Consider the following 21117-nt stretch of genomic DNA (forward strand, 5'->3'; position numbering starts at 1 on the left):
ATATAGCCCATCTTCGGACTTGACATGCCTGCAAACAAAAGACAGATCGGTGCCAAATTTTGGCTTCCTATCTTAAATAGTTTTGACTCTTGCATGATTATAACAGACGGACGGACGGACAGAAAATGTGGCTAAAATCATCAAAATACCGAATATAGGGAGGTACTGTTATATGAGGGATGTACGACATCGTGGACCTATTTTGATAATTCTCTTCCAGGAGGTAAAGTACTCAGAATGAGCTTCTGGTGTGGATTTTGAGACAATTCCAGTTAAAAATGTGCCTAAAATCATGAATATACCGAAAATCGGGGGGACCGACATAGCTTCGAACTTGACCTGCCTGCAGACAAAAGACAGATCGGTGCAAAATTTTAGCTTTCTATTTTAATTCGTTTTGACTCTAACGTGATTACAACAGACGGGCGGACAGGGCTGAATCATCTTAGCATTTTACGCTGATCAAGAATATTTATTCATTGTTAGGTCTAAAATTAATATTTCGCTGAGTTACAAACGGAATGTCGAACCTAATATACACTCCATACTATGTTTTTGTGGAGGGTATAAACATTTGAGTAAACTTTTGAATAGTTCAATTATTTGCATTTTTCTTTTTGGCTTGTGCATCTACTTTAAATTTTTAAGACCACTTAAGAATCCATTTTTTGCTATTTATTTGGAAATCTTTAATATGATCTGATTTTGTCAAATATATTACCGTGAGAGACATGGGGAGGCATACAGATTCTCAATTTTTTTTTATTTTATTTTATTTTTATTTTTTTTTTGTTTTTTACGACTTTTAATATTTTTTCCTAAAGGCGACAAATTTTAATTTTTTAATTTTGAATGAAAGGCGTTAGCTGCTAAATAGTATTTTTCAAGCGTTGGAATATTTTTGGACCGGCTTAAAGTTAGAATTAAATACATTATTAAATGATTTCATGATTCTCTTAATAATGTATTTCAATTCTCGGTTTATGGAAAGATAGAATAGAGGAAAATGTTGCCACAGTAAAGGCGGAAAGACAGAGTGAAAGAAAGAAAAGACAGTTTAGTGTTTTAGATTTTTGTGGTGTAATTGTGATCAATAAATAAATAAATAAATAAATAAATTACATTACAAATCAAAATAAATAAATAAATAATTTAAAATTACATTTAACTAAACACTAGAGAAAGAAGGAAAACATGGATAGGTAATGTGCGCTGTTAAGAAAGTTGTGATGTTTCTACGCTACAATTAGGTTTACATTACGTTACGTTACTACAGGCTACGTTGCGTTACATTTGAAATAATAACTAACTAACACTGAATATCCTTAAGAAAAAATTAGGGATATTTAATGTTCTTAGCCGTTTTCATTTTGTATAGATTTTGATAATAGAAATACATTTATGTTTTTTTTCATCCGTTCTTCTGATATGAATATGAAGATGTATTATGAAACGAAATTGCATGACAGGTGTATTTTTGTTTTTTTTTTTTTTTTTGTTTTCAACAAGTTGTGCTTTTCAAAGTAAAAAAACAAAATGGTGCGAAAATGGTGGAAATTTATACTATAATTTTTCATGTTTTGTGCAAATTCGTTTGAATTATTTTTTTTTTCAAAGATTTTGGTGTGAAGTGCGGAATTAACCTAACTGTAAGTGGGCCAAGGATGTATGTACATATGTGTGCCTGTGAAAGAAAAGACATGTTGTTGTTGTTGTTGGTTGCCAGCAAGGAAGACTTGAAAAGAAATATATTTTCAGCGATTCCTTCCTTTCCTTTTTCACTTGCATTTCACAGGGCGGAAAACGTAAAAACTGTTCATTTAAAAGATAAAACAACCAAGCTGGCACAAGAACGTTGACCCAACAACTACACAGATGATGATAAGCAGACTAGTAAACTTGAAAGAAAAGCTGTTTATGAAGTCAAAACTATTCCTTCTATTCTGCTTTCTGGTCATCTGTCTGGCAGATAGACAGCTCACACAGTCTCACAACAACATTGCCATGGCGAGCGAGAAACTAACACACATTCGCAATAATGACAAATGACAATGTTAGATGGTGGAAATGTTTAAGATTAGCACAAACACAAATACACACATACACACACAAAATCTTAAAGAAAAAACACATAAATGCTTAGAGGCTTATAGATCGTTCAGAATTGTCCTTAATTGAGGTCGTTTGTGTCATTTATGGATTGGCCTTTTTATTGTTTTTTGTTTTTGTTTTTTTTTTTTTTTTTTTTTTTTGGATGTGGGGGCGAGAAGTAATTAATTAGCAATGGAAAACCATTAGATAGCCTTTATCGTCTCGTTTTAAGCTTTCAATGATTTTTTACTCTTCAAAGCACTTGTTGATTTTTTGCTGGTGGTATGTTTCTTAGCTGTTGTTGTTTGGGACTCACGTGCTTCACGACGGGCCTCGATCACATCATCGCCAATAATATCGTCGTCATCATCATCCTCATCCTCGTCATCAGCTTCATCATCATCACCGGTTAGGGCACCTGTAATTTCATCGACTCCATCATCAAGTTCATCTTCATCATCATCATCATCTTCTTCATCATCATCATCGGCATCCTGATCGTTGTTCGCCTCCTTCACTGGTTTGCCATTTACATTGGCCGTGGGGGTCTTATTGCTGACCACCACTGCCTCGGCCGGTGTCAGATTGGAACTTGGATCAGAAGCGATGTGATTCTTGTTATTGTTATTCTTTAAATTATTTAATTTGGTATTAGTGGTACTACTTGATGGTTTCTGAATGGAGTTTGTTGCTGTTGTTGTTGGTGGTGTGTTTTTCAGAGTGTCAAATGGGCTGTTTGTTATGAGCTGTTGTTGTACTTGTTGGATTTGTTGTTTTGTGTTTAGATGAATCTGTTCTGAGCTAGTGAGACTATCAACTTGACTACCGCTGTTGTCATTAATGCTGCTGCCGCCGGCAATGATATTGACATCAATGTCGCTGCCACTAGCACCGTTGACATTACCAATTACACTACCGCTATTACTACCACTACTACTACTACTGCTACTGCTAATACCACTACTACTAATACTATCTACAATAATGTTAGAATTTTCATCATAAAAAACATCTTGTTCACCTTCGTTCTGGTTACTGCTGCTGGCAGGAGCAATATCAGCGGCATTTCCCTCGCTCAATGTATCGGCTGCGTTACCACTTTCGACGGGCAAATCAACACCATCGGAGATGCCGGTGTTGGCTGAGGAAGCGGCGGCGGGAGCTAAATCTTCAATGGGTGCAGCAGGTTGGGCAGCAATGGTATTTTGTACACTTGAGGCAGTATCTTCATCGTCGTCATCATCTTCTTCTTCGTCGTCTGGAAATTACAACAATTAATAGAAAACGTATATTTATGTTAATAAAGCTAAGGAAAATGTTGGAAAATTCATGTTTGATAGATAAATTGTTATGCAGATATTTTCTCTGTTGTTTATTAAAAAATATTGTAGTTTCTGTTCTTTATTCCGAAAATTTGTTTTTGCTTTGTTTTACTTTCCACAAATGCTTCATATTAATATAGTGTGCAGATGATAAAGTTAAGTTTGACAAAATTAGTCTTCAAAACATCATCCATATTTCAAGGGTCTCAATATCAATTTCTAAATAGTTTAGATCAAAAAAGCCCTCCTAGCTCTTACATTTTATTCTTCATCCCTCATTTTATGTCGAAAAAGCCCAGTGAAAATCATTCTCCAGAACGACCTTCGAGAATATTCAGCAATTTTGTTTAAGATTTGCAGGACCTTGAAAATGTGCACCTTCGGTTGGCCACCACGTCTCAAGCTCCGGCCATGGTGAAGGTGTGGGCCGTTATAACAGCCGATGGTCGCTCTCCGCTCGTATTAATCGACCGTGGCATCAGAATACATAACGAATATTATCGCTAAAATATTCTGGAGGGTGTATTAAAGCCTCAGCACAGGACTCAGCACCATCGCACTTAGCACGCGCCACCAATCAATGGTAACCAAATGAGGTTCCTCGCTTCATTTCCAGCGCACGATGGCCTCCAAAATCTCCGGATACCAATCCGTTGGATTATTGTGTCTGGAGTATTTTGGAAAGCAAGGTTGGCACTAAAAAATACCAAAGTGTCGATCACTGCAAGCAAGCGCTTCGCCACGAATGGGTCAAAATACCGCGGAGCAACATTCGGGCAGGGTGTGACGTTTTCATTGGCCGTTTGAAGACCTTAATTCGTGCCAAAAGTGTGCCAATTCGAACAAATCTAAACTAATTCTAAAATTTGATGCTCTTTCCGACATATTTTGCTTTAGTTCAATAAAATTAAAAAAAAAAAAAAAAATGTAAAAATTATGACGTTTGACTTTGTTGCAGTTGCGGCTACCCAAAACAGCATACAATTTAGAAAAACTGAATAGAATGTACTGAACATGATCGGCTACGGGTTCAAAGACCCATATCTCTTGATCCAATGAAGATAATAACACATATTGCAGCATTTTGGAAAGCTTATAGTGTCAGGCTTTTTTGACTTTTGGGGGATTTTTTTTTTAAATCCGGGTTCAAAAAATCTTTAATTTCAATACAGTTCTGGAAGAATTTTAAATAAACCAATTATGTGATAGGTTAGGTATTTGGAATATAGTTCGAATAGTATACGAATTGTGGTATAGGGCCCCAACCGACTTTTGAGCTTTCTTTACAGGTTTAATTTTTCAATGGTATAAAACATATCTATGAATAATTTATAGCTGCTATTTTTCTACGTACTACCCATATTGCAGATTATTCAAATATTTCACAGAATAAAATTGTCCTCCCCTCACTAGGTTGTCACTATTCTATAGCTTATTTTGAATTTCGATTCACCATGTGAAATATTGATACACAGTAACCCACTTATTGATTGAACCTTTTTTTCGGGCATTACTCTATATTTATGCTATTATTAACCTTTTGTACTGTACTTACCTCCCAAAATGTCATCGAACAAACGATCCAAATAGTCATCGTCATCATCATCCTCCTCGTCGTCATCATCGGATGAGGCGGCAGGTGCAGCTTGACCTTGAGGTGTATCATCCTCCTCCTCGTCGTCATCTTCTTCATCGTCATCATCTTCGTCGTCTGAAAACCCCGAAATAAAGAGAACTGTTATTCATGCATGTACACAGAACAACATGAAAAGAAGACAAAAAAGAACGTCATAATGATACGTGTCACACATAACAAGGGCACAAACTGTCAGTAATAGGAGCAAACCAAATTACAACAACTTACTTCCACCAGCCAAGTAACGTAGAGAAATTACATAGAGCATGTGTTTTGAGTAGGGGGCGAGAGAGAGAGAGAGAGAGAGAAAGTGCGTGAAATGGAGATAGACGGAGAGTGGACAGGCTAGCATTGAAATGAAAACAAAATAAATTATTCAGAGCAAACGAAAGATCTACAAGAATCAAAGTGAATTAAAATGTGGCAATACCCACTACATGGCCAATAGAAAACCACAAATAGCACATTAGAAAAAAGTAATATGTAAAGAATTTAACGCTTCTAGCCATTAAAGAGAGTTTCTATAGTCCTTTTGCCAATTATTTTGACCTTTATGTGGCAAATGCGGATGTGTGCCACTGAATTATAAATTACACGAGTTTTTTTCTAAGCAGGGAAAAGTTATGTGTCATGTGCTTCAATTCTACTTTTCACATTGCGTGAAACATATTAAAATTATATTTAAATGTGATTATTATAAATAAAAGTATTTTATTTAAATCTAAACCAATTTGTACCAACTTTGGTGGGTCTTGTTCTACTACCCCTTTAATCTGCAATTATGATAGCCCAAAGAGCCTTTAGTGTTGGTCATTTGGACATATCAAGTCTGAATTTATAAGTCTTGTACGGACATGACATCGGAGAAAAAAATTGAATTTCTAAGCTATGGAATCGAAGATTACGACTCTAGCTATCACTTTCAAGATTAAAACAAACTCAACACTTGCTAAATCGTATAAAATCAATATCAAGTTTAAATAGGGATTTTCCAAATCCACATCAAGCTGTAATACTCTAGTGAAAGGTAAAGTGTATAGTTCTATGAACGTTAAATTTTACGTCGTTATTTTTTCTCCATTTCGCAATGAAGCCATCTTAAAATAGCCCAGAATTAGATATATCTCTCATATATAATTCACTGCTATTTCATTGAAATCATGCCTATCAAACTTGTTTAAAATCAGTTTCAATACTGTGGTACTGATACTTATTTTATAAGCCTCCCATTGCCCTTGAATTACAATTGAAATGTTGGGAATTACAATTGAGAATGCTGTAGACCAGAGGGCTGCAATGAGTATGATTGAGTAGGCTTGATCACACACAGTGGAAATACAATCAAACTCAATCAGTCGGTCAGATGCAACATGTTCATTCAAGTTACTCAAGCCAAACGAAAAAATTGTGATCAAACATGTATTGATCGAAGTTTTGTGATCGCAATCAAACAGCTCACATGAGTTATTTGTTTACGAACTTATGTTGAATTGTTCATAACGGGTCGATCATCTATGATGAGTCTGATCGGTTTTATTTATCCTAGTTAAGTGAGTGATTTGACTTGATTAAAACACAAATGTTCGAATTTGAGCGAAATCATGATTGTAATTTTACTAAGGATTTCATAACTAAAAGATGTCCCCATTAAAGAAACTGGTACAAATTATATTTAATAAGCATACAATTTTTCATTTTATTTGGGTTTTTGGTATGCTAGACTTCAGAAACTTATTTGAAAAAAAAAAAAAACAAAATTAATTTTTTTAATAAAGAAACACATCATTGGTATTTAGAAAACTAAAAATGTTTAAATATATTATACCCTCCACCATGGGTAGGAGGGTATATTAACTTTGTCATTCCGTTTGTAACACCTCTAAATATTCGTCGTAGACCCCATAAAGTATATATATTCATAATCAGCATAAAATTCTAAGACGATTTAGCGATGTCCGTCTGTCTGTCTGTCCGTCTGTCTGTCTGTCTGTCTGTCCGTCTGTCTGTCTGTTGAAATCACGATAGAGCCCACATTATTTGACGTAGACCTTTGAAATTTGGCACAAGTGTGTGTATTGTCCCTAGGATGGTTGGTATTGGAAATGGGATATATCGGTCCACGTTTTGGTATAGCCCCCATATAACGGTACCTCCCGATATTCGGTATTTTGATTATTTTTGCCACATTTTTCCACGGATTTGTCTAAAAATTGACCTTTGTAAGTCGTAATGGATTCTAGCTCCAGTGGGGTAACATTATATGTATAGGTCCACGTTTTCATGTAGCCCCCATATAACGGTACCTCCCGTTATTCGGTATTTTGAATATTTTTGCCACATTTTTGCACGGATTTGTCTAAAAATTGACCTTTGTAAGTCGTAATGGATTCTAGCTCCAGTGGGGTAACATTATATGTATGGGTCCACGTTTTCATGTAGCCCCCATATAACGGTACCTCCAGTTATTCGGTATTTTGGTGATTTTTACCACATTTTTCCACGGATTTGTCTGAAAATTGGTAGTTGTTGATCATAATGGGTCCCAGTTCGTGTGGCGAGTCATTGAAATTATAGATCCACGTTTTGGTATAGCCCCAATATAACGGTACCTCCCGATATTCGGTATTTTGATTATTTTTGCCACATTTTTCCACGGATTTGTCTAAAAATTGATCTTTGTAAGTCGTAATGGATTCTAGCTCCAGTGGGGTAACATTATATGTATAGGTCCACGTTTTCATGTAGCCCCCATATAACGGTACCTCCCGTTATTCGGTATTTTGAATATTTTTGCCACATTTTTGCACGGATTTGTCTAAAAATTGACCTTTGTAAGTCGTAATGGATTCTAGCTCCAGTGGGGTAACATTATATGTATGGGTCCACGTTTTCATGTAGCCCCCATATAACGGTACCTCCAGTTATTCGGTATTTTGGTGATTTTTACCACATTTTTCCACGGATTTGTCTGAAAATTGGTAGTTGTTGATCATAATGGGTCCCAGTTCGTGTGGCGAGTCATTGAAATTATAGATCCACGTTTTGGTATAGCCCCAATATAACGGTACCTCCCGATATTCGATAATTTGATGATTTTTGCCACATTTTTTCACGGATTTGTCTGAAAATTGGTATCTGTAGGTCATAATGGGTTCTAGCCCCTTTGGCGAAACATTGCACGTGTAGGTCCACGATATAGCCCCTATATAACGGTACCTCCCGATATTCGGCATTCTAATGGTTTTTGCCACATTTCTTCTAATTTTTCCTTTACCCTAAGGTGGAGGGTATTAAAAGTTTGGCCCGGCCGAACTTAATGTTTTTTACTTGTTTTATTTTACAATATTGGTCAAGATTTTTCCCAAACTTCGACCTTTTCGTTTACCTACACCTGTGTAGTTTCTACTTCCAAAAATTTCGGTCGCACTATCACAATATTCTTCCATTTCAAATATTAAAAAAGTCAAAATAAACTGTCCCAACTTGATTAAATGGTTGAATAAACAATGACGCTGAGCGAACTCGATTCAAAGAAGACAATCACGGTTGTGATTGCTCATTTACATTCATGTGTTCGATCAACTCATGTTGCTGAACACATCAAACCGTCTCGAACGCTCATGTTTGATTGTGAGTGAAGTGATTCAAACTGAGCGTTCGATTCGATCAGAAGCGAAAACGCTCATTTCATTCAGATCAAACTATACGACTGCATCAACAAAAATCATGTAAGAAACCGAGTATGCTTGAATTTTTGCATACTCGTTGCAGCCCTCTGCTGTAGACATAAAAATACTCCCTTGGTAGGAATTTGCAAATTTTCAAAACAATTATTTTGAAAAAGAAAACTTCTAAAATCATAAAAATACCGAATCTTAGGAGTAAGAATATGAAATTTTTGTCATAGACTATAGTATCCATTTGGGAAGGTACCGCTAGATGGGGGGCTATACGAAAACATGGACCTGAATTGGCAATTTTCTGTCGAAGACTACAGCACCAAATAGGAACTTTAAATACGAAATTTGAAACAATTCCAATGAATACTGTCGCTAAAATCATCAACATGCCGAGTATCTGAAGGTATCGTTATGTGTAGGCTATGCGAAGACGTATACCTGTTTGAGAAATAATATAGTACCCATAAGGAACTTCAAATTCCAAATTTGAAAAATTTCCGTTGAAAAGTGTGACAGATATTACCAAAATACCGAATATCTGGAGGTACCTTTATATGGTGGCTATAGGAAGACGTGGACCTGCATATGCAATGTTTTGTTATAGGCCCATACTACCTATTAAGGACTACAAATATGAAATTTTAATCTACTACGGTGGATATTGTCGCTAAAATGGTCAAAATTATCGAATATACGAGAGCTATACGAAGACGTGGATCGTCAAAATTAACGAATATAAGAAGGTACCGTTATATGAGAGCTATAAGAAGACATGGACCTGCTTGAGAAATTTTCTGTCATGGAATGTTGTACCCATTAGGAACTTCAAATTCCAATTTTGAAACAGTTCCGTTGAAAAGTGTGACACAAATCATCAAAATATCGAATATCTGAAGATACAGTTAAAGACCTATATTGAAAGATTTATGCAAGGACGTTTCTTACATAATGGGAACACATACTGCCAATTTACAGCAAATTCGGGTCAAAATTGTGACTGAAACACCCTAAAAAAGTTTAAATCTGTTGGTTTAGTTATATGGGGGCTATATGAAAACATGGATCCATGTAGCCGATTTTCAATACCAAAATTCCTGCAGACCTAATACACATCTGAGTAAAATTTTTATCAACCTACTTCATTTCGTTCAGAAGCTAGAGTGATTTCCACAGAACAAATTGCGGACAAAAAGACGGACGGACATCGCTTAATCGATATGGGGTTTAAAATTTATGTATCAAATATTAGCGTGGATGGTACAAAAAGTTTGTGTATGTATGTGAAATATAGCCCTTTGGTAACTGTTGGTCCACCCTGTACTTTGCAAGCCAAATTATTAAAGTTTACTCCAAAATCTTTGATTCTGAATGAAACATCCACGTCAAAATGTTTGTTTAAATTTTCATAGGATTGAATTCAAAGAAAATTGACAATTCGAAGGAAATCAGTTGGTCTTACTGAGAGTCCTAATAGTAAGCCCATGGTTGAAATATTGGATATCCCTGATATGACAAACGGATTATTAAATATCTTTTGCCCTTAATCTCTGGCCAAAAATTATTATTGTATTTTTTTTTTTTTTTTTTTTTTGAAAATGGAAGCCAAAATGCCTTCCCCCCATTCTACAATACCATTGAATGAGTAGACTGCATGTTGGCTAGACACATTAGCACATATCATCTGTTGGGCATGTACAAAAAATAACGGCCTATTTTCGTATGGCGTATCAAAAGTCCAACTCCAAATAAAAACAACAATTTCTTGAACATTTCTTAATTTTCATTTAATTTGAAAAAAAGTACTCATGGAATTAAGGGTTTTCTTTCGAGCTCACTTTCGTAGCTTCATACAGAAACAGGTCCTAAGATATCCTTACAAAGCGTTTAAAATGAAAGGAGTATTAAAAAGCTATTTCTTTTTGCTAAATCATTTTTATAATAAGGTCTACGACTTTGATTTGCTTAGCTTGCGACATATATATATACACATGGTTGTGTCTAAATATGTGTGAAGGAGAATGGGAACACATGATTGAAATATGATGCTATTTTTATTCACAGATTATCACACGTTCATACTCTTTGATATGGCCCATTTTTGCGTGTGTGACACACTTCCTCTGTACGCATTATGAAATACATGACATTATCCTTTGAGCGCTAAACACCGCACATTGACATTTTGTGAATGAATTAACAATTCACATCTAACAGCAGGGGTGGAGGAGGTAGTATAGAGAATGGAAGAGAAGAAACTAATCTCACACAATTTTGAAACAATACACTTATTTATGTACATACACATGTGCAAAAAGTAATAACAACAACAAGACATAATAGAAGACAACAACAAGAAGAACAACAGTATTTAAAAGCTACTTAAATAACAACCAAAATAAATATGCCAATGATTATCTTTGCTTTCAACCAGAAACCTAAATTTGTTGTGTTTTTTTTTTTCGTTTTGTATTTTCAAAAGGTTTAGAGAGAGAGAGTGGGTGTGGGTGTGTGTGTTTGTGGAATTTGCATACGTGTGTGAGTGTGTGTTTTAAAAGAAAATGTTAACATAAAATTTACCATCATCATCCTCTATCAGATCGCCCAAATCGGTGTCATCATCATCGTCATCCTCGTCATCATCATCGTCATCAACAGCTGGAGCAGCTGCCACAGCACCACTTGTGGCCTGTTGACGACCAACGGCACGTTCTTGACGTTCGACTAGTTTAACGGGTGAGGCATAGGTCTGTTGCAGCAACAATACGCTTAGTACACAAAGCAAAAGTACGAATTTCATTTTGAGGTTTCTGCAACGATACAAGCGAAAATATACGGAAATTTGGTTAGTTGTAAGAAGTTGTGGAAGAGTTTAAAAATGAATTTCCCTTTTTTGGGTACTAGGAAATATTGATAAAAATAGATATCGTAAAAAAATATAAAATAATTTTTTTTTATTCGGTATGTGAAAAGTTTTCAGAGTTGTACCGCCAACTAAATACTATCTTTTATACCCTCCACCATACATAGTATGGATGGAATATAACATTCCGTTTATAACTCATCGAAATAATAATTTTAGACCTAACAAAGTATATATATTTTTGATCAGCGTAAAATTCTAAGACGACCATCCGTCTGTTGTAATCACGCTAGAGTCAAAACAAATTAAGATAGGAAGCTAAAATTTTGCATAGATCAGTCTTTTGTCTGCAGACGGGTGAAGATCGAAGATGGGCAATCTCGGTCTACAATATCGTTTGACCCCATATTACGAGGTACGGTATTTTGATGATTGTACCCAAACTTTTCAATGGAATTGCCAGAAATGTTACACAAGGGGTTCCTTCTAAGTACTTTTTCCCCCAGAATTTTATACAGGTCCACGATACCGTACAGCCCCATACAACGGTACCCCCCGATATTCGGTATTTTGATGATTTGAGGGACATTATTGTTCCAAATTTCGTATTTAGAGTTCCTATCGGGTACTACAGCCTATAACAGGAAATTGTCTATGCAGGTCCAGGTATAGCCACCATATATCACCGAAATTGTTTTAAATTTCATATTTGAAGTTCCTAATGGGTACTGCAGTCTAACACAGAAAATTGTATGTGCAGGTCCATGTCTTCGTATAGCCCCCATATAACGGTATCTCCCTATATTCGGTATTTTGATGATTTTCGTTACAATATTCACCGGAGTTTTTTTCAAGTTTTATGTTTGAATATTGATTTTTTTGACGGATTTTTTTTTTAATTTCCAAAGTTGTTCTGAATGATGATGGGTTATATAATGTAATTGTTATTGAAAAAAAATCAACTGTAGCATTTTTTCAGAAAATTTAGCACAAAAATAAAACGGATTGCCGAGAGATGGATGATATTTGAAAAATATCAAAAATTTAGTTGCAATTTTCGAAAAGTTGTGTTGTTTATTAGTTTCGAAAAAAATTGTGGAAAAATCTTAGACAATTAAAAATTTCAAATTAGTTTGTGCTCATTTTTGCCTTAAATTTTTTTTTTTTTTTTTTTTCAAAAATTTCTTAACATACTATTTCTGACAATAGCTAGAACGGATTTTAATAAATTAAAGTTGTGCTCCATGTTTGCTAACTTGTACCAATTAATTTTTCTCCACATCTCTAACTGTTTGCGAGATATACCAATTTCGGAACAAACTGAAGTAATGAGATAATTGGCTTCATGTAATGAAGATAAGCCAGCGAAGCCCTGACAATCTTGCTATATGCTCCTCCTTTATGCCCTTTTGGGCTTAAATTCCTTATAACAAGTGCTCACTTTCAAGTGCAACTTTCACCAGTAACCACAAATTAAGCAAGTGTCAAAACAAAACAAAAACCCCTGGATCATTCGCACTTCACTGTCATAACATATACAAATTGGTATTGATTACTAGTACATAGTGAAATCTGCGGTTATGAGCAAAAATACGGTATACAAATATTGTTATAGCAATAAATTAAGGAAGGAGTTCTGCAAAAAATGGCAAGAATTGCAGCAATCTGCAGGGTATATGTGGGTCAGCAGAAAAAGTGAACGGCCTCAAGCATCCCCCCTCCATCCAAAAAAACAAAAAACAGAAAGGAAAAGTCAAAAGTCGGGTGGGACCGACTTTATGATACCCTACACCACTATGTGTATTTATATATTGGGAATTTATGTGAAGTAGATCATACCAACTGCGATCCAAATAATATTGCTGTGACTTCGATGGATGAAATTTGACAGAATTATTTTCGAGCTGTATCTGAGGTCCGGTATCAAATCTCATTGTTGTGGAGTGTATATTACTCATATGAGGGATTTAAAAACCAAAACCAATAGGGTTTGTTCTTGGGCCAAACAAATATTGTTTACAAAATTTCATCTAAATTCAATAACAAATGCGGCCGGCATTTTGTTCACAAGAATACATGGACGGACGGGCTGACATTCATAAATCGACTCAGAAAGTGATTTTATGAAGATCCTCAAAAGTAACTATGGGTCTATCTCGCATCCTTCCCCAAGTTACAAAGGTAATGCACAAAGACATAATGCCCTTGCCACTATGTGGTGTTACACCCAAGAATTGTTAACTCTCTCTCAATACAGTTATATGGGGCCCATACCAAAACGTGGACCTTTATAGCCCGTTTTCAATAACAAAAATCCAGCATACCAAAAATACATTTCAGTAAAATTTTATTAGCCTACCTAGTTTTGTTCGGAAACTAGAGTGATTTCCAGAGAAAATAGAATTTTATGCTGATCAAAAATATATAAAATGTATATTTCCAGGTTTTACAAATGGAATGAGAAACTTAATAGATCATCCATGCTATGGTAAGGGGTAAAAAAAACAGAAGCAACAAGAGTACAGCATAGAATGAAAGATTTTTTGTTTGTATGTATGTTCATTTCTCTTGTTTCCCAATCATTATTGCTTTTTGAACAGAAAACAAAAGCGTATATTATATCGCCATGCAATATTCAGTATTCCATTTATAGAGAGATATATATGTATGAATATATGTACATATGAAGGTGAGGTGATGTCAAATAAAAACTCAGTTATTGATACATGAAATTGATACATAATTTCTTTATTCTAAAAAAAGTGCCAACATATTGACATTGACGATAATATTTTTATCGAACATATACCCATATATATGTATATAGGCCATATATGTAATTGGGAGTAAGTGAAATTCCACGGGAATTACCAATCACCGGTTTATGTTGACGTTAATATCAAAAGATCGGGTATTGTTCACAAAATAAATAAAATGCATTACAACCAATTGGAATGTATTGAGTTAAATAAAAAACGAGAGAAAATTATTAAATATCCATCAACAAATGACCTTCGCCTTAGTAAGGCAAATATTAAAAAAAAAAAAAAAAACAATAAAGAACTGAGTTCAAATTTGCTCACTTTCACTCGGGCGAAACCGTAAAATAGAGTTTGGCTCGTTTTATTTTCTCCACCACCAATAACACAATTTTTTTTTTTAATTTATTTTTTTAAACCATTTTTAGTGGTCCCGTCTGTGAAAATCACTCCAAACGAAATGAAGTGGGTTGATAAAATCTTATTCAGATGTATCTTAGATCTGCAAGACATTTGGTATTGAAAATGAACTATATATGACGTAGCCTTACGTCAATGAAGTGGCTGGAAGTAAACAGCAATATCTGAAGAAATGGTTCGAAAAGTAAAGAAGCGACTTGATCGAAACCCGCGTCACACTGTCTGAAAAATGGATCATGAGCTGAACATATCGCAATATTCAATTCGGTAAATATTAAAAAATGAGCTCGGGGTAAAGCCATTGAAATTCCAAAAAGTGCAAGAACTTTCACCGCAACAGAAAGAAAATAGAGTTAAAAGAGCTAAAGATTTATTTCGCTTGGCCGAAAGTGGTTAACGGCCGAATTTGGTTTTCTCAGATAAGAAAACATTCGTTGTCCAGCAGTTTGTAAACAAACAAAATGATCGTGTTTACTTGCCAAAGAGGTCAGCTGAAAATGTGCACATTCGATGGCCACCAGACCATAAGCGCCGGCCATGGTGATTGTGTGGGCCGCCATAAAAGCCGATGGTCGCTCTCCGACCGTGGCATCAGAATAATTACCAAATATCGCAAACATATTTTGGAGGGTGTATTAAAGCCTTGGGCACGCAAACATTTTGGCCGCAGACCTTGGACATTCCAACAGGCCTCAGCACCATCGTACACAGCACATGCCACCCAAAAATGGTTACAAAATGAGGTTCCTCGCTTCATTTCCAACGCACAATGACCACCAAAATCTCCGGATACCAATCCTTTGGACTATTGTGTCTGGAGTATTTATTCTAAAATTTGATGTTATTTCCGACATTTTTTGCTTTCAGTCAATAAAATTAAAAAATAATGTAAAAATTATGACGTTTGACTTTGTTGCAGTTTTTTTTATCTCACCCTGTGGTATAGCCCCATATAACTGTACCGACAGATTAAAGGTTTTCTTGGGTGTTTTAGTCGCAATTTTACCCGAATGCTGTAAATTGACAACAGCATGTGTCTCCATTATATAAGAAACATCCTTACACCTAGGTCTAAGTTTTGGTATAGTCTCCCTATAACTGTAACTTCCTATATTCAGGTATTTTGATGATTTTAGCGAAATTATTCACCGGAATTGTTTCAAATTTGGTGTTTGAAGTTCGTAATGGATACTACAGCCTATGACCGAAAATTGTCTATGGCGGTCCCCGACTTCGCATAGTCCCCAATATAACGGTATCTCCTTATATTCGGTATTTTATAGCTTTAGCAGTACTTTTCAACGGTGGATGGTATACAAATTTTACTACTTTTCACTTGATTTTTTTGTAATATTTTAATTACATTTTTATTATTTTTATTAAATTTTTTCTCTTCTTATCTTTTGGAAATAATTGGTTTAATACCATAACAATTTTACATTGTTACCAACATTAACCAATCTCAATGTCAAACTAACAGATTTTCTTTAGATTTTGCTTTAAAGGATTAATAAGTTAACGAGAAAATTAAACAACTCAAAAATATAACCGGTCAATATGGCTGGCAAAATGATGGACAGTTGAGAAAACTTCCAACATGACAAACAAGTGAAAACTTTTACTTTTAATTCCAAACCAAAAAGAAAACAACAACAACGAACTCAATAATAATAACAACAACAACAAAATATATTGATTGTGCGTACATCCATTAAGGTGACAACAATTGGTGTTGTTAAAGCAACTAGTCATTCCGCACTTCTCTGCACCCCCTTTTAACTATTACCAGAAGTGAGTGCATGACTTGGCATTAACAATGTGTACCTAGGTGTGTGTGTGTGGGTTACCAGCGTCGAAGTGGTTTCAACAAATTTCACCTTCACATTTGGTTATAGCAAAAGAGTAGAGCAACAAAATAATAAAAAAACAAAAAAAAGCCACCCAACTTTCTTTTCTGCGTCATTTTGAGTCGCACAAATTTATGTGTGCTTCTTTTTCGAAAAGGAAGAAAGGCAGCAAGAAAACATGAAATGTGACTAAGAGGAGTATTGCGCTGATTGCACGTGTGACCAAAAATTTCTTTAAAAGTTAAAAACTTTTCGATTGAGAAAATTTTCTTCCAAAACATATAGTGTACATAGTTAAACACAATTTTTAGTTAGTTCAGATTGAAAGGAACTCTTGAAAGGCATTCTATTCCATAAGAATCCCCAAAATTGTGGGGAATAATTCGGCAAACATTTGCGGGCCACATGAATTAGTTTTATAATAGGTATTGGTTGCACTGAGTTTACATTGTGAGAATAATGTGTGGGATACATGATGACAATGCCAGATCGAATACTTTTTGGATACTTATAATTGTTTGTGTTATGCAATTTCAAATTGTCATAAAATAAGAATCTATGACTCCAAAATTCTTGAGTAAAGAGTAACACTGGCTCCTATTGGAGTGTGAGTACTCCGTGAGTAAAAGAAAAATAGTGAGAGTAAAATCATCTAAGATTCTACTCAAAATGCTCGCCTGAAGTCGAGTAAAGAGTAACACTCACTCGTATTGGAGTGTGAGTACTCCGCGAGTAAAAGAAAAATATGTCACCCAAGTTTTCGAGTGGGAGTAAAATCATCTCGAAATCATCTCAGATTCTATTCGTACTGAGTACTAATTTAGTTTCTGTCATACCTTTGGTTTCATACCCTCCACCATAGTATGGAGGGTATTATAAGTTTGTAATTCTGTTTAAAAAACCTCGAAATATATATTTTAGACCCCACAAAGTATACATATTCTTGCTCAACATAAAATTCTATGTCGACTTAACGATGGTCGCCCGTATGTGGAAATTACTTTAGATTCCGAACAAATTGAAGTAGGTTGAGAGAATTGTTTTAAATTTCGTATTTGAAGTTCGTAATGTGTACTGCAGTCTACGTCAATTTAAGTCCATTTAATGGTGCCTCCCGATATTCGGTATTTTGATGATTTTAGCGACACTATTCACCGGAATTGTTTCAAATAGTCGCACTTCGAAATGGGAACTACAGCCTGTGACAGAAAATTGCCTATGCGAGTCCATGTCTTCTACTGTTTTTCTCTCCTTGGCTTTTGTACTCGATCTCCACCTACCCTTACAAAAAAATGTAGATAGAAAGGAACTTCGCGTAAAAGTCCTACTCTTCGATCACTCCCATTCGCGAGTATATTTCTCTCATGAGTAAAAACGAGCAGATCTAATCCCTGTAACTATCCACATTTTTTGGTTGCAATATTTCATTAGTTGGGAATAAGTTTGTACGAGTACTTTACTGGTAAACCAGCCTTTCTCACAATATACATACATAAGTAGTGGTAAGAGACTCTCTCGCCTACCAAATCAATTGGAAATGAAATTCGAAAGAGAAAGAGAGAAAGAACACATTTGCGTTGCTTATACTTTTTCGTTAGAAGCTGCCCATATCTGTAAACTCTATCGAGAGAGAGAGAGGGAGAGATATACGTCTCTTACTCCCTAATACAAATATTTTTTCTTACTCTCCAATACAAATTGTTTTTAAAAATCCAAAAAAATCTTTGTAAAAAGGACAAATTCCAGTAAAATGCCATACCAAATATCAGACACACTTAATATTGCATCAAAAAATTAATAATTCATTTATCTTTATTTCCAAAAGTAAATAAAAACCTCCATACATTGACTTGATCGGCTGATTTCTTGTCAATTCCTAGTCGAAGATTTTTGTTTACTCTTTGCAAAATTTTCATTGCCAACGCTTACCATCCCAAAAGAAGTTCGCCAATAAATATTGCGGGGAATCTAATGAGAACCAACAACTGGTTGCACAAACAAATTTCTTTCTACATAATTTCCCCCATGAGACATAATTTTGGGGAAATTTTTAAATATATGAAAATACAATGGGGTGAAATTCCTTTGAAAAATCTATAATTGATTCAGGACAAATTAAATTTGTTTTTCACAAGGCTATTGAATTTTGTTCTTAGAACAAAAAAAAAAAAAGGATGGTGATTTTTAACAATATTTATTATCAGTTTCTTTCTTTCTTCCACGAAATCGGCCATGACCATGCTTTATTCAACACTTAATCCAATACTGGGTATTATTATTATTATTATTTCAGGAATTTGCCAAAAAAAAAAAAAATACAATAGTACCCGAGATAAAATTTGCTGAAAGCATTCATTGATGTCTAAAACTTCATCTGTACGTCAAGTAAGTAAACAATAGTGTAGTTTGTTGTTTACATTTTGTGGATAGAAGGAGAGAGAGAGAGAGTTGTTTGATTTAGGTTTTGTGGTTTGTTGTTTCTTGCTATGTACATTCTTGTTGTTGACTGCTCTCGGCATTCCCGAAGTTAAATACGCCAAAGCGTCTGCTGATTTTTGTGTTAACTCTATCATTGCACTGAATATGTGTGTAGGTAGGTATATAACTGTTAGAAAATATACACACAGATATTTTTTGGCAATGTTCTTGGTACTTGTCTAAACTCTATTAACCCCGGTGGCAATATTTGCTTTGCTACTTTTTCAGTTGGGCGCCACAACTACTAATAACAATTTCCACATCTCTTCAAAGGTTTGTATTTAAAGCACAAACTGTGAGCTGCATTTTTTGTAATAGTTTTCTATTTTTGTTTTAAAATAAAAAAAAAAAAAAATATATATATATATATATATATATATATATATATATATATATATATATATATATATATATATATATATATATATATATATATATATATATATATATATATATATATATATATATATATATATTACTGACTCTATGTACCTAGATTTTATGTATGTGTGTAATTTTTGCCTGTTATTTACATCAAGCACTTCACTTGGTCATAAAACTTGTCAGGCTAACGGCCAAGTTAACCAAATACCAAGCAGGCCAGCCAGCAAGCCGGCAAGCACAGCCAACCTAACAACTCACTGACAAATTTAACATGCTCTTGAGTGCGTGAGTCTTTTGGCTGGAAATGATTTTGCTTTTGAGCCAAGAGTGAAAGCGGTTTTAAGTGATTATATGATTTGTATACAAATTAAACACACAAACAACAAGCACGTTTTACACAAGTTTAGTTCAACGAGGCGAGTGTGTGTGTGAGTGGGCTATGTGATGGCATTTTATAGAAATGCAGACATTTAAATGTTGTTTGAACGCCTTTCTCTTACACCCTGCCCCGTCCACAACGGTCTCTATGTCAGTGGCTCTATAAACCAGCTATGTAATTGTTAAACTTAAATTTTTTCCTTAGGAAATGGAAGAAATGTTGTTCAGTAGCTTGCTGCTGCTCTTATTGTTGTTGTAGTTGTTTACAATGGTGGTAAAGAAGTTTCAGCTTGACCTAGTAAAGATGTATGCATACATATCTACGAACGAACATGTGACGCACAAAACAGGCTTTTGTACACTTCAACTAATGCAATTACATTAAAGACACAATTAGCCTGAGATGAGGCTGTTTGGTTAGTTTGTGTTCAAAAGTTAGTGTTGCTGCTGTTGTTGTTTTGCTGCTGTTGTCGATGTTTATTAAACTTTTCCATTAAAATTTCTAAGCAGATTGTTTTCTACATGCTGGAAACTTGTTCGAATTTTCTATAACCTGCTATGAATGTACAGGTCTTTGTTTTCTGAATATATGGCTTTAATTAACTACAACAACAACATATTTTGAAAAGGACTGTTCCGGAGGAGAGAAATGCGTTTATATAAATTGTCATTAAGGCAACATTCTTGATGTGGGAAATTGGGTTTAAATAGAGGTTAGGTAACACATTTCAGACCATACAAAGTACATAACGCTCATATATTCAGAGAGAGTGCCACATTTCTAGAATTCAGTTCCGAGAAAAAAATGTTGACCCTTTATGGGGGAGGTACCAGCGAGAGTCGGCCGATATATGCGGTATTTACAACGGATCTGATGCTGTCATGTAAAAATATTAAGATCTGTGAAATTTGAAGAGAATCGGATGCTTATTTCTCAGTTTTTAAACTTCATAGTCATACCAGGTACCAGAAGTATTGGTCAGTTCCATTCGTTTTTCATTTCTTATCTTGTGTTGGCAGAAATATTGGGATGCGTGAAATTTGAAGAAAATTGGGCTATGTTTTTTTACATTTTATACTACTTATAATTATTTCAAATTTTGACTCTTTGTGGGGATGGAACATGATCGAATGGGCCGATATTATTCATTTTCACACTTGACTTTGCATTAACAAAAATAATGGGATTTGCAAAATTCGCACAAAATTGATTGATCCTTGCTCTTTTTATGAACTAAAATATTTTCATTGAAAATTTGGAC

At 34.8% G+C, this 21117-nt stretch overlaps 1 protein-coding gene across 3 annotated transcripts in view; it reads right to left on the reverse strand.

Moving 5' to 3' along the window:
* LOC101897639 (dentin sialophosphoprotein) overlaps positions 1–21117 on the reverse strand; it is a 64752-nt gene that overhangs the window by 22208 nt on the left and 21427 nt on the right. For all 3 annotated transcript variants that reach the window (XR_009343904.1, XR_009343903.1, XM_059129727.1), the window contains exons 2-5: positions 11307–11536; positions 4969–5124; positions 3113–3349; positions 2408–2509 (exon numbers count right to left, since the gene is read on the reverse strand). Coding sequence is in view for 1 of the 3 variants with exons in the window: in XM_059129727.1 (XP_058985710.1) it covers positions 2408–2509; positions 3113–3349; positions 4969–5124; positions 11307–11526 (715 nt within the window). In the remaining 2 variants the exon portion in view is untranslated. The remainder of the gene's footprint in view (positions 1–2407; positions 2510–3112; positions 3350–4968; positions 5125–11306; positions 11537–21117) is intronic.

This window comes from Musca domestica, unplaced genomic scaffold (genome assembly GCF_030504385.1).
Source record: "Musca domestica strain aabys unplaced genomic scaffold, Musca_domestica.polishedcontigs.V.1.1 66, whole genome shotgun sequence".
Classification (NCBI taxonomy): domain Eukaryota; kingdom Metazoa; phylum Arthropoda; class Insecta; order Diptera; family Muscidae; genus Musca; species Musca domestica.